General features: G+C 64.0%; 1 protein-coding gene across 1 annotated transcript; it reads right to left on the minus strand.

Annotated features, from left to right (window-relative positions):
- Positions 1–795: 795 nt before the first annotated feature.
- Positions 796–11,553, minus strand: LOC148591405 (large ribosomal subunit protein uL4m-like). The gene is made up of 7 exons (XM_088537641.1): positions 11,483–11,553; positions 9,356–9,407; positions 7,829–7,946; positions 5,366–5,472; positions 3,491–3,600; positions 1,011–1,081; positions 796–941 (listed from the first exon to the last, which is right to left on the minus strand). Exons 1-7 carry the CDS (start codon positions 11,551–11,553, stop codon positions 796–798), a joined length of 675 nt encoding a protein of 224 aa, XP_088393767.1.
- Positions 11,554–11,584: the final 31 nt, after the last annotated feature.

Genomic DNA, 11,584 nt, shown 5'->3' on the forward strand with positions numbered 1-11,584 from the left:
GTCCCTGTCCCAGGATATATCCCTGCTCCAGGACATGTTCTGGAGCAGGAGCCGGGCCCTGGAGCAGGATCTATCCCTGCTCCAGGATATATCCCTGATCCAGGACATGTTCCGGAGCAGGAGCCAGCCCTAGAGCAGGACATATCCCTGTTCCACGATCTATCCCTGTCCCAGGATCTGTCCCTGCCCCAGGATCCGTCCCTGTCCCAGGATCCGTCCCTGTCCCAGGATCTTTCCCTGTCCCAGGATCCGTCCCTGTCCCAGGATCTTTCCCTCTCCCAGGATCTGTCCCTGCCCCAGGATCTGTCCCTGTTCCAGGATCTGTCCCTGCCCCAGGATCCATCCCTGTCCCAGGATCTTTCCCTGTTCCAGGATCTGTCCCTCTCCCAGGATCTGTCCCTGTTCCAGGATCTGTCCCTGCCCCAGGACACATTCTGGAGCAGGATCCAGCCCTGCGGAGCACCGGGAGTGGAGCCGGGAGCGGAGCCGCCCACGGAAAGAGGCTCCTTCCTTCCCGGTGCCTCCTGTTTATCCGCCCCGGCGATCCCGGGAGCACGCCGGCATTCCGGGGAACGCGCGCGCCCGACGCTGCCCATCCGGCAGCGGAACTTCCCAACGGAGCCGATCCCGGCCACGCGAGCGCCAGGAAGCCGCCCGGCACTTTCCCCGCGCTCCAGAGCCGGATAATCCATGCGCAACCCCCTGGGATTTGGGGAATGCCGCCCCGCGTGGAACGGACACGCTCCGCACGCATTCCCCGGCTTTATTATCCCAGTATCCCACAGCGCATCCCGGCTATGGAAAGTCCCGGTAGGGCATGGAGAAGGGATAGAGCGGAGTGAAGCGGGCATCCTGCCAGAGCAGCTTTTCCTCCAGGAATTCCACGGTATCCAAGGTCAGGATGAGCGTCTGGTGCTTCAGCATGCTGTGCACGTTGAGACCTGCGGGAACGCGGACACGGAGCGCTCCGGCCGCTCCGACTCCGGAATTCCGCATCCCGCGGAGCTCACCTAGCGCCGGGATGAGCGTCACCGTCTTGAGCGCGGCCGCCGCTGCTGCCATGTTTTCCGGAGGGTCGTGGCTGCGGAGGGAAGCGGGAAGCGTGGGGAAGAGCGGGAAGCAGGCGGGAATGCGCGCGGAGGGCAGGGAGACGCGCATGGAGCGCGTGGAAATGCACATGGAGCATGTGGAAATGCACATGGAGCATGTGGAAACGCATGGAGCACGTGGAAACGCATGGAGCGTGTGGAAACGCACATGGAAACACATGGAGCACATGGAAACGCACATGGAGCACGTGGAAAAACATGGAACGCGTGGAAACGCACATGGAGCACGTGGAAACGCACATGGAACATGTGGAAATGCATGGAGCATGTGGAAATGCATAGAGCATGTGGAAACACACATGGAGCATGTGGAAACACATGGAGCATGTGGAAACGCATGGAGCGCATGGAAACGCACATGGAACATGTGGAAACACATGGAGCATGTGGAAACGCATGGAGCGCATGGAAACGCACATGGAACATGTGGAAACACATGGAGCATGTGGAAACGCATGGAGCACGTGGAAACACACATGGAGCATGTGGAAATGCATGGAACACATGGAAACGCACATGGAGCATGTGGAAACGCACGTGGAGCACGTGGAAACACACATGGAGCATGTGGAAACACACATGGAACGCGTGGAAATGCACATGGAGCATGTGGAAACGCACATGGAGCATGTGGAAACACACATGGAACGCGTGGAAATGCACATGGAGCATGTGGAAATGCATGGAGCACATGGAAACGCACATGGAGCAGGTGGAAATGCACGTGGAGCACGTGGAAACGCACATGGAGCAGGTGGAAATGCACGTGGAACGCGTGGAAACACATGGAGCATGTGGAAATGCACATGGAGCATGTGGAAACACACATGGAGCACGTGGAAACACACATGGAACGCGTGGAAATGCACATGGAGCATGTGGAAACGCACATGGAGCACGTGGAAACGCACATGGAACATGTGGAAATGCATGGAGCATGTGGAAACGCATAGAGCATGTGGAAACACACATGGAGCATGTGGAAACACATGGAGCATGTGGAAACGCATGGAGCGCATGGAAACGCACATGGAACATGTGGAAACACATGGAGCATGTGGAAACGCATGGAGCATGTGGAAACGCATGGAGCGCATGGAAACGCACATGGAACATGTGGAAACACATGGAGCATGTGGAAACGCATGGAGCACGTGGAAACACACATGGAGCATGTGGAAATGCATGGAACACATGGAAACGCATGGAGCACGTGGAAACACACATGGAGCATGTGGAAATGCATGGAGCACATGGAAACACATGGAGCACGTGGAAACACACATGGAGCATGTGGAAACACATGGAGCATGTGGAAACGCATGGAGCGCATGGAAACGCACATGGAACATGTGGAAACACATGGAGCATGTGGAAACGCATGGAGCACGTGGAAACACACATGGAGCATGTGGAAATGCATGGAACACATGGAAACGCACATGGAGCATGTGGAAACGCACATGGAGCATGTGGAAACACACATGGAACGCGTGGAAATGCACATGGAGCATGTGGAAACGCACATGGAGCATGTGGAAACACACATGGAACGCGTGGAAATGCACATGGAGCATGTGGAAATGCACGTGGAGCATGTGGAAATGCACGTGGAGCACGTGGAAACGCACATGGAGCAGGTGGAAATGCACGTGGAACGCGTGGAAACACATGGAGCATGTGGAAACACACATGGAGCACGTGGAAACACACATGGAACGCGTGGAAATGCACATGGAGCATGTGGAAATGCACATGGAGCGTGTGGAAACGCACATGGAGCACGTGGAAACGCACATGGAACATGTGGAAATGCATGGAGCATGTGGAAACACACGGAGCACATGGAAACGCACATGGAGCATGTGGAAATGCACGAAACACGTAGAAACGCATGTGGAGGGCATGGAAATGCACATGGAGCACGTGGAAACACACATGGAAACACATGGAGCACGTAGAAACACATGGAGCACGTGGAAACACACATGGAGCACGTGGAAACGCACATGGAACATGTGGAAATGCATGGAGCACATGGAAAGGCACGTGGAGCAGGTGGAAACGCACATGGAGCACATGGAAGCACACTCGGCGCACGCGGGAGCACATGGGAGCACACACAGGAGTACACGGAACATACGGGATCACACATGGAAGCACACAGAGCACATGGAGCACACACGGGAGCACATGAAGCACACGTTAGCACACATGGAGCACACACGGAACACAGGGAAACACATGGGAGCACCCAGGAACACAGGGAGCACACACGGGAGCACATGGATGCACACATGGAAGCACACGGATGCACATGGAAGCACACGGGAGCACACGTGGAGCACACGGAATCCCACACGGAACGCAGCGCCGCTCACACGTCCACGATGAGCAGGGATTCCCCCCAGCGCCGGTGCCGGGCCAGCTCCAGCAGGTACCGCGGATCCGGAGTGGGAAGCTCCAGGCTCTCCACCACGTGCAGGTCGTCCTGGAGGCGGGAAGAGCCCGGCGTGGATCCCGGCATTCCCGGGAGGCTCCGCGCGCGTGGATCCCAGCGTTCCCGGGAGGCTCCTTGCGCCAGGATCCCAGCATTCCCGGGAGGCTCCGCGCCGGGATCCCAGCATTCCCAGGAGGCTCCGCGCGCCGGGATCCCGGCATTCCCGGGAAGCTCCACGTGCCAGGATCCCCGGAGGCTCTGCACGCGGGATCCCAGCATTCTCGGGAGGCTCCACGCCGGGAATCCCAGCATTCCCGGGAGGCTCCGCGCGCCGGGATCCTGACATTCCCGGGAAGCTCCACGTGCCAGGATCCCGACATTCCTGGGAGGCTCCGCGCGCCAGCGTTCCCAGGAGGCTCCACGCGCCGGTATCCTGGCGTTCCCGGGAGCCTCTGCACGCCGGGATCCCGGCATTCCCAGGAGGCTCCACGCTGGGATCCCGGCATTCCCGGCAGGCTCCGCGTGCCGGGATCCTGGCATTCCAGGGAGGCTCTGCATGCTGGGGATCCCGGCATTCCAGGGAGGCTCCGCATGCCGGGGATCCCAGCATTCCCAGGAGGCTCCGCATGCCGGGGATCCTGGCATTCCCGGGAGGCTCTGCGCCGGGATCCCAGCATTCCAGGGAGGCTCCGCGTGCCGGGGATCCCGGCATTCCCAGGAGGCTCCGCGCCGGGATCCCGGCATTCCCGAGAGGCTCCGCGCACCGTGGATTCTGCCCACCCGTCGGGATCCCGGCGTTCCCGGGAGCCTCTGCATGCCGGGATCCCGGCATTCCCAGGAGGCTCCACACTGGGATCCCGGCATTCCAGGGAGGCTCCGCATGCCGGGGATCCTGGCATTCCCGGGAGGCTCCGCGCCAGGATCCCGGCGTTCCCAAGAGGCTCTGCGCACCGTGGATCCCACCCACCCGCCGGGATCCCGGCTTCCCGGGAGGCTCCGCACCGGGATCCCGGTGTTCCCGAGCGGCTCCACACCGGCATCCCAGCATTCCCAGGAGGCTCCGCACCGGGATCCCGGTGTTCCCGAGCGGCTCCACACCGGGATCCCGGCATTCCCAGGAGGCTCCGCACCGGGATCCTGGTGTTCCCGAGCGGCTCCACACCGGGATCCCGTCATTCCCAGGAGGCTCCGCACCGGGATCCTGGTGTTCCCGAGCGGCTCCACACCGGGATCCCGGCATTCCCAGGAGGCTCCGCACCGGGATCCTGGTGTTCCCGAGCGGCTCCACACCGGGATCCCGGCATTCCCAGGAGGCTCCGCACCGGGATCCTGGTGTTCCCGAGCGGCTCCACACCGGGATCCCAGCATTCCCAGGAGGCTCCGCACCGGGATCCCGGTGTTCCCGAGCGGCTCCACACCGGGATCCCGGCATTCCCAGGAGGCTCCGCACCGGGATCCTGGTGTTCCCGAGAGGCTCCGCGCACCGTGGATCCCGCCCACCCGCCGGGATCCCGGCATTCCCAGGAGGCTCCGCACCGGGATCCCGGCATTCCCGGGAGGCTCCGTGCCGGGATCCCGGTGTTCCCAGGAGGCTCCTTGCGCCGGGATTCCAGTGTTCCCGGGAGGCTCCACACCGGGATCCTGGCATTCCCAGGAGGGTCTGCGCTGGGATCCCGGCATTCCCGAGAGGCTCCGCGCACCATGGATCCCGCCCACCCGCCGGGATCCCGGCTTCCTGGGAGGCTCCACACCGGGATCCCGGCATTCCCAGGAGGCTCCGTGCCGGGATCCCGGCATTCCCGGGAATGCCGCCCACCTGCATGAGCTTCACGGTGAGGGCCACCTTGAGCCCCAGCGCCCGCAGCTTCATGGGCAGCATGTAGAAATAACTGGTGGGGCCGCGCGGGCCGTGCGCGATGCCGCCTGCGGAGCGGGAACGCCGCGGGATGAGCGGGAACGCCGCGGGATGAGCGGGAATGCCGCCGGATGAGCGGGAACGCCGCGGGATGAGCGGGAACGCCGCCGGGATGAGCGGGAACGCCGCCGGGATGGAGCCGCTCCCGCTGCTCCCGTTCACATCCTGCTGCTCCCTCTCCCATCCTGCCGTTCCCGCTCCCATCCTTGCATTCCCGCTCCCACCCTTGCATTCCCGCTCCCATCCCACTGCTCCCTCTCCCATTCCTCCATACCCTCTCCCATCCCGCCGTTCCCACTTGTATCCCGCTGTTCCTGCTCCCACCCCTCCATTCCCACTCCCATCCCGCCACTTGCATTCCACTGTTCCCTCTCCCATCCCGCCATTCCCGCTCCCATCCTTCCATTCCCACTCCCATCCCACTACTCCAATCTCTCCATTCCCACTCCCATCCCACCACTTGCATTCCACCGCTCCCTCTCCCATCTTCCCATTCCCACTCCCATCCTTCCATTCCCGCTCCCATCCTGCTGCTCTCTTTTTGCACTGTTCCCGCTCCCATCCCGCCATTCCCGCTCCCATCCCGTTATTCCCGTTATTCCTGTTATTCCCGCTCACCTCTTTTCCAGATGGGCAAGCGGATGCTCCCGTGCCGCTGTTCCTATCCCGCTATTCCCGTTATTCCTGCTCACCCCCTCTCCACACAGGGGAGCGGATGCTCCCGTGCCGCTCCCATTCCCGGCATTCCCGGCATTCCCGCTCACCTCCTCTCCATATGGGAGAGCGGATGCTCCCGTGCCGCTCCCATTCCCGGCATTCCCGGTATTCCCGCTCACCTCCTCTCCATATGGGAGAGCGGATGCTCCCGTGCCGCTCCCATTCCCGCTATTCCCGGTATTCCCGCTCACCTCCTCTCCATATAGGGGACCGGATGCTCCCGTGCCGCTCCCATTCCCGCTATTCCCGGTATTCCCGCTCACCTCCTCTCCAGATGAGGGAGCGGATGCTCCCGTGCCGCTCCCATTCCCGCTATTCCCGGTATTCCCGCTCACCTCCTCTCCATATAGGGGAGCGGATGCTCCCGTGCCGCTCCCATTCCCGCTATTCCCGGTATTCCCGCTCACCTCCTCTCCAGATGAGGGAGCGGATGCTCCCGTGCCGCTCCCATTCCCGCTATTCCCGGTATTCCCGCTCACCTCCTCTCCATATAGGGGAGCGGATGCTCCCGTGCCGCTCCCATTCCCGGTATTCCCGGTATTCCCGCTCACCTCCTCTCCATATCGGGGAGCGGATGCTCCCGTGCCGCTCCCATCCCGGTATTCCCGCTATTCCCGGTATTCCCGCTCACCTCCTCTCCAGATCGGGGAGCGGATGCTCCCGTGCCGCTCCCATTCCCGGTATTCCCGGTATTCCCGCTCACCTCCTCTCCATATAGGGGAGCGGATGCTCCCGTGCCGCTCCCATTCCCGCTATTCCCGGTATTCCCGCTCACCTCCTCTCCAGATCGGGGACCGGATGCTCCCGCGCCGCTCCCATTCCCTCTATTCCCGGTATTCCCGCTCACCTCCTCTCCAGATGGGAGAGCGGATGCTCCCGTGCCGCTCCCATTCCCGGCATTCCCGGTATTCCCGCTCACCTCCTCTCCATATGGGAGAGCGGATGCTCCCGTGCCGCTCCCATTCCCGCTATTCCCAGTATTCCCGCTCACCTCCTCTCCATATCGGGGAGCGGATGCTCCCGTGCCGCTCCCATTCCCGGTATTCCCGGTATTCCCGCTCACCCCCTCTCCATATAGGGGAGCGGATGCTCCCGTGCCGCTCCCATTCCCGCTATTCCCGGTATTCCCGCTCACCTCCTCTCCAGATGGGGGAGCGGATGCTCCCGTGCCGCTCCCATCCCGGTATTCCCGGTATTCCCACTCACCTCCTCTCCAGATCGGGGACCGGATGCTCCCGTGCCGCTCCCATTCCCGGTATTCCCGGTATTCCCGCTCACCTCCTCTCCATATAGGGGACCGGATGCTCCCGTGCCGCTCCCATTCCCGTTATTCCCGGTATTCCCGCTCACCTCCTCTCCATATAGGCGAGCGGATGCTCCCGTGCCGCTCCCATTCCCGCTATTCCCGGTATTCCCGCTCACCTCCTCTCCATATAGGCGAGCGGATGCTCCCGTGCCGCTCCCATTCCCGGTATTCCCGGTATTCCCGCTCACCTCCTCTCCATATAGGCGAGCGGATGCTCCCGTGCCGCTCCCATTCCCGTTATTCCCGGTATTCCCGCTCACCTCCTCTCCATATAGGGGACCGGATGCTCCCGTGCCGCTCCCATTCCCGCTATTCCCGGTATTCCCGGTATTCCCGCTCACCTCCTCTCCATATAGGGGAGCGGATGCTCCCGTGCCGGGCTCTTCCCGTTCCCTTTTGGCGCCAGGGCTTCCGGCCGCCCCCCCGGACCTCGGCCCGCGTCTTCACCCGCGCGTGGCTCTGCGGGGACACGGGGACACGTGGGGACACGTGGGGACACGGGGACATGGAGGGACATGGGGGCACACAGGGACATGGAGGGATATGGGGGGACACAGGGACATGGCGGGGACACAGGGACATGGAGGGACACGGGGACATGGAGGGATATGGGGGGACACAGGGACATGGGGGGGACACAGGGACATGGAGCGATATGGGGGGACACAGGGACATGGGGGGGACACGGGGACATGGAGGGATATGGGGGGACACAGGGACATGGGGGGACCCGGGGACATGGGGGGATATGGGGGGACACAGGGACATGGGGGGGACACGGGGACATGGAGGGATATGGGGGGACACAGGGACATGGGGGGACACGGGGACATGGGGGGACACGGGGACATGGGGGGACACGGGAATGTAGAGGGACATGGGGACACAGGGGGGACACAGGCACATGAAGGGACACAGGGACCTGGGGGGGACACAGGGACCTGCAGGGACATGGGGACGTGGGGACACGGGGGGGACACAGGGACACGGGGACATGGAGGGACAAGGGATGTGGGGGGGATATGGGGGGGACACGGGGACGTGGAGGGACGTGGGGACATGGGGACGTGGAGGGACACGGGAACACGTGGGGACACGGGGGGGACACAAGGACACGGGGACGTGGGGACACCGGAGAACACAGGGACATGGAGGGACACGGGGATGTGGGGGGGATATGGGGGGGGCACGGGGACGTGGAGGGACGTGGGGACATGGGGACGTGGAGGGACACGGGGACACGGGGGACACGGGGACGTGGAAGGACATCAGGATGTGGGGGGGACACGGGGACATGGGGACATGGAGGGACACGGGGACATGGAGGGACATGGGGACATGGAGGGGACATGGGGACATGGAGGGACACGGGGACACGGGGATGTGGGTGGACACGGGGACATGAAGGTGCATGGGGACACGGTGAGGGACACGGGGACACAGGGACATGGAGGGACATGGGGGGGATACGGGGACATGTGGGGGGACATGGGGGCCTGGAGGGGACACAAAGGGGACACGGAGGGGATGCGGGGACAGAAAGGGGACACAGGGACACGGGGGAGACATGGGGGGGGCGTGGAGGGGACACGGGGGGGACACGGGGATGCAGAGGGGACACAAGGACGCAGGGGGACATGGGGGCGTGGAGGGGACACAGAGGGGACATGGGGACATGGGGACAGAAGGGGACACAGAGGGAACACGGGGGGGACTCGGGGATGCGGAGGGGACATGGGGACACAGCGGGACGCAGAGGGGATGCAGAGGGGACACGGGGATGCGGAGGGGACACGAGGGGGACGCGGGGACACAGAGGGGACGCGGAGGGGACACGGAGGGGACACGGGGACACGTGGGGGACTCACGATGCGCTTGTAGTTCTTCTGCCAGGTGACCACGGCGTGGAGCACGTCCAGACTGCGGGGAGGGACACGGGGTCCCCACGGGAGCATGGGGACACGGTGGGGGGGGACATGGGACAGGGGAGGCGGGACATGGGGACAGGGGGGTCCCCAGGGGGCCCTGGGGTGGCCTGGGGGGCCGGGAGGGTCCCCAAGCGGCCGTAGGGACGAGGTGGGGGCTCTGCGGGGGTGTCTCTGGGGTCCCCGTGGGTCCAGGTGTCCCCGTGGTGTCCCCATGTCCCCGTGGTGTCCCCCCGGGTCTGGGTGTCCCCCGAGGTCCCGCTGTCCCCGTGCGGTCCCTGTGTCCCCAGGTGTCCCCGTGGTGTCCCCAGCTGTCCCCATGGTGTCCCCGTGCCCCCAGGTGTCCCCATTGGTCCGGGTGTCCCCGTGGTGTCCCTTGGTGTCCCCCCGGGTCTGGGTGTCCCCGAGGTCCTGGTGTCCCTATGCGATCCCTGCGGGTCCAGGTGTCCCCATGGTGTCCCCGTGCCCCCAGGTGTCCCCATTGGTCCGGGTGTCCCCGTGGTGTCCCCTTGGTGTCCCTCCGGGTCTGGGTGTCCCCGAGGTCCTGGTGTCCCTATGCGATCCCTGCGGGTCCAGGTGTCCCCGTGGTGTCCCCAGGTGTCCCTGCGGGTCCTGGTGTCCCCATAAGTCTGGGTGTCCCCGTGGTGTCCCTGTGGTTCCAGGTGTCCCCAGGTGTCCCCACAGGTCCCGGTGTCCCTGTGCGGTCCCTGTGGTTCCAGGTGTCCCCAGGTGTCCCCACGGGTCTCAGTGTCCCTGTGCGGTCCCTGTGTCCCCGCGGTCCCCCCGTGTCCCCCGCTCACCGCGGTGTCACCGCGAACACGTCCGGGTGCAGCTCGGCCAGGCCGCTCCGCGTGTCCCATGATGTCCCCATGTCCCCATGGTGTCCCCATGGTGTCCCCATGATGTCCCCATGTCCCCATGGTGTCCCCATGTCCCCACGTCCCCACGGTGTCCCCATGTCCCCATGATGTCCCCATGATGTCCCCATGGTGTCCCCATGTCCCTGCTCACCACGGTGTCACCGCAAACACGTCCGGGTGCAGCTCGGCCAGGCCGCTCCGCGTGTCCCATGATGTCCCCATGATGTCCCCATGGTGTCCCCATGGTGTCCCCATGATGTCCCCATGTCCCCATGGTGTCCCCATGTCCCCACGTCCCCACGGTGTCCCCATGTCCCCATGATGTCCCCATGGTGTCCCCATGGTGTCCCCATGTCCCCATGTCCCCACGGTGTCCCCATGTCCCCATGATGTCCCCATGATGTCCCCATGGTGTCCCCATGTCCCCATGGTGTCCCCATGTCCCCATGTCCCCACGGTGTCCCCATGTCCCCATGATGTCCCCATGATGTCCCCATGGTGTCCCCATGGTGTCCCCGCTCACCGCGGTGTCACCGCGAACACGTCTGGGTGCAGCTCGGCCAGGCCGCTCCGGGTGTCCCATGGTGTCCCCATGTCCCCATGATGTCCCCCTGTCCCCATGGTGTCCCCATGTCCCCATGGTCCCCCCGCTCACCGCGGCGTCACCGCGAACACGTCCGGGTGCAGCTCGGCCAGGCCGCTCTGGGTGTCCCATGATGTCCCCATGTCCCCATGGTGTCCCCATGATGTCCCCATGGTGTCCCCATGTCCCTGCTCACCACGGTGTCACCGCGAACACGTCCGGGTGCAGCTCGGCCAGGCCGCTCCGCGTGTCCCATGATGTCCCCATGGTGTCCCCATGTCCCCATGTCCCCATGATGTCCCCATGTCCCCACGGTGTCCCCATGTCCCCATGTCCCCCCTCACCGCGGTGTCACCGCGAACACGTCCGGGTGCAGCTCGGCCAGGCCGCTCCGCGTGTCCCATGATGTCCCCATGTCCCCATGTCCCCATGTCCCCATGATGTCCCCATGTCCCCATGGTGTCCCCATGTCCCCGCTCACCGCGGTGTCACCGCGAACACGTCCGGGTGCAGCTCGGCCAGGCCGCTCCGCGTGTCCCATGATGTCCCCATGTCCCCATGTCCCCATGATGTCCCCATGTCCCATGGTGTCCCCATGGTGTCCCATGTCCCCATGTCCCCCCTCACCGCGGTGTCACCGCGAACACGTCCGGGTGCAGCTCGGCCAGGCCGCTCCGCGTGTCCCATGATGTCCCCATGTCCCCATGATGTCCCCATGCTGTCCCCATG

The sequence above is a fragment of the Tinamus guttatus genome, unplaced genomic scaffold (genome assembly GCF_059628265.1).
Source record: "Tinamus guttatus ecotype Peru unplaced genomic scaffold, ASM5962826v1 Tinamus_guttatus_pri_ptg000830l, whole genome shotgun sequence".
Taxonomy (NCBI): domain Eukaryota; kingdom Metazoa; phylum Chordata; class Aves; order Tinamiformes; family Tinamidae; genus Tinamus; species Tinamus guttatus.

Excerpts from the sequence above, each read along its gene's own strand:
- LOC148591405 (XM_088537641.1), bottom strand. The coding sequence starts at position 11,553 with ATGGGGACATCATGGGACACGCGGAGCGGCCTGGCCGAGCTGCACCCG. Across the intron at positions 7,947-9,355 it reads AGAAGAACTACAAGCGCATC|AGCCACGCGCGGGTGAAGAC; the intron begins GTGAGTCCCCCA and ends GTGTCCCCGCAG. Across the intron at positions 942-1,010 it reads GACGCTCATCCCGGCGCTAG|GTCTCAACGTGCACAGCATG; the intron begins GTGAGCTCCGCG and ends GCGTTCCCGCAG.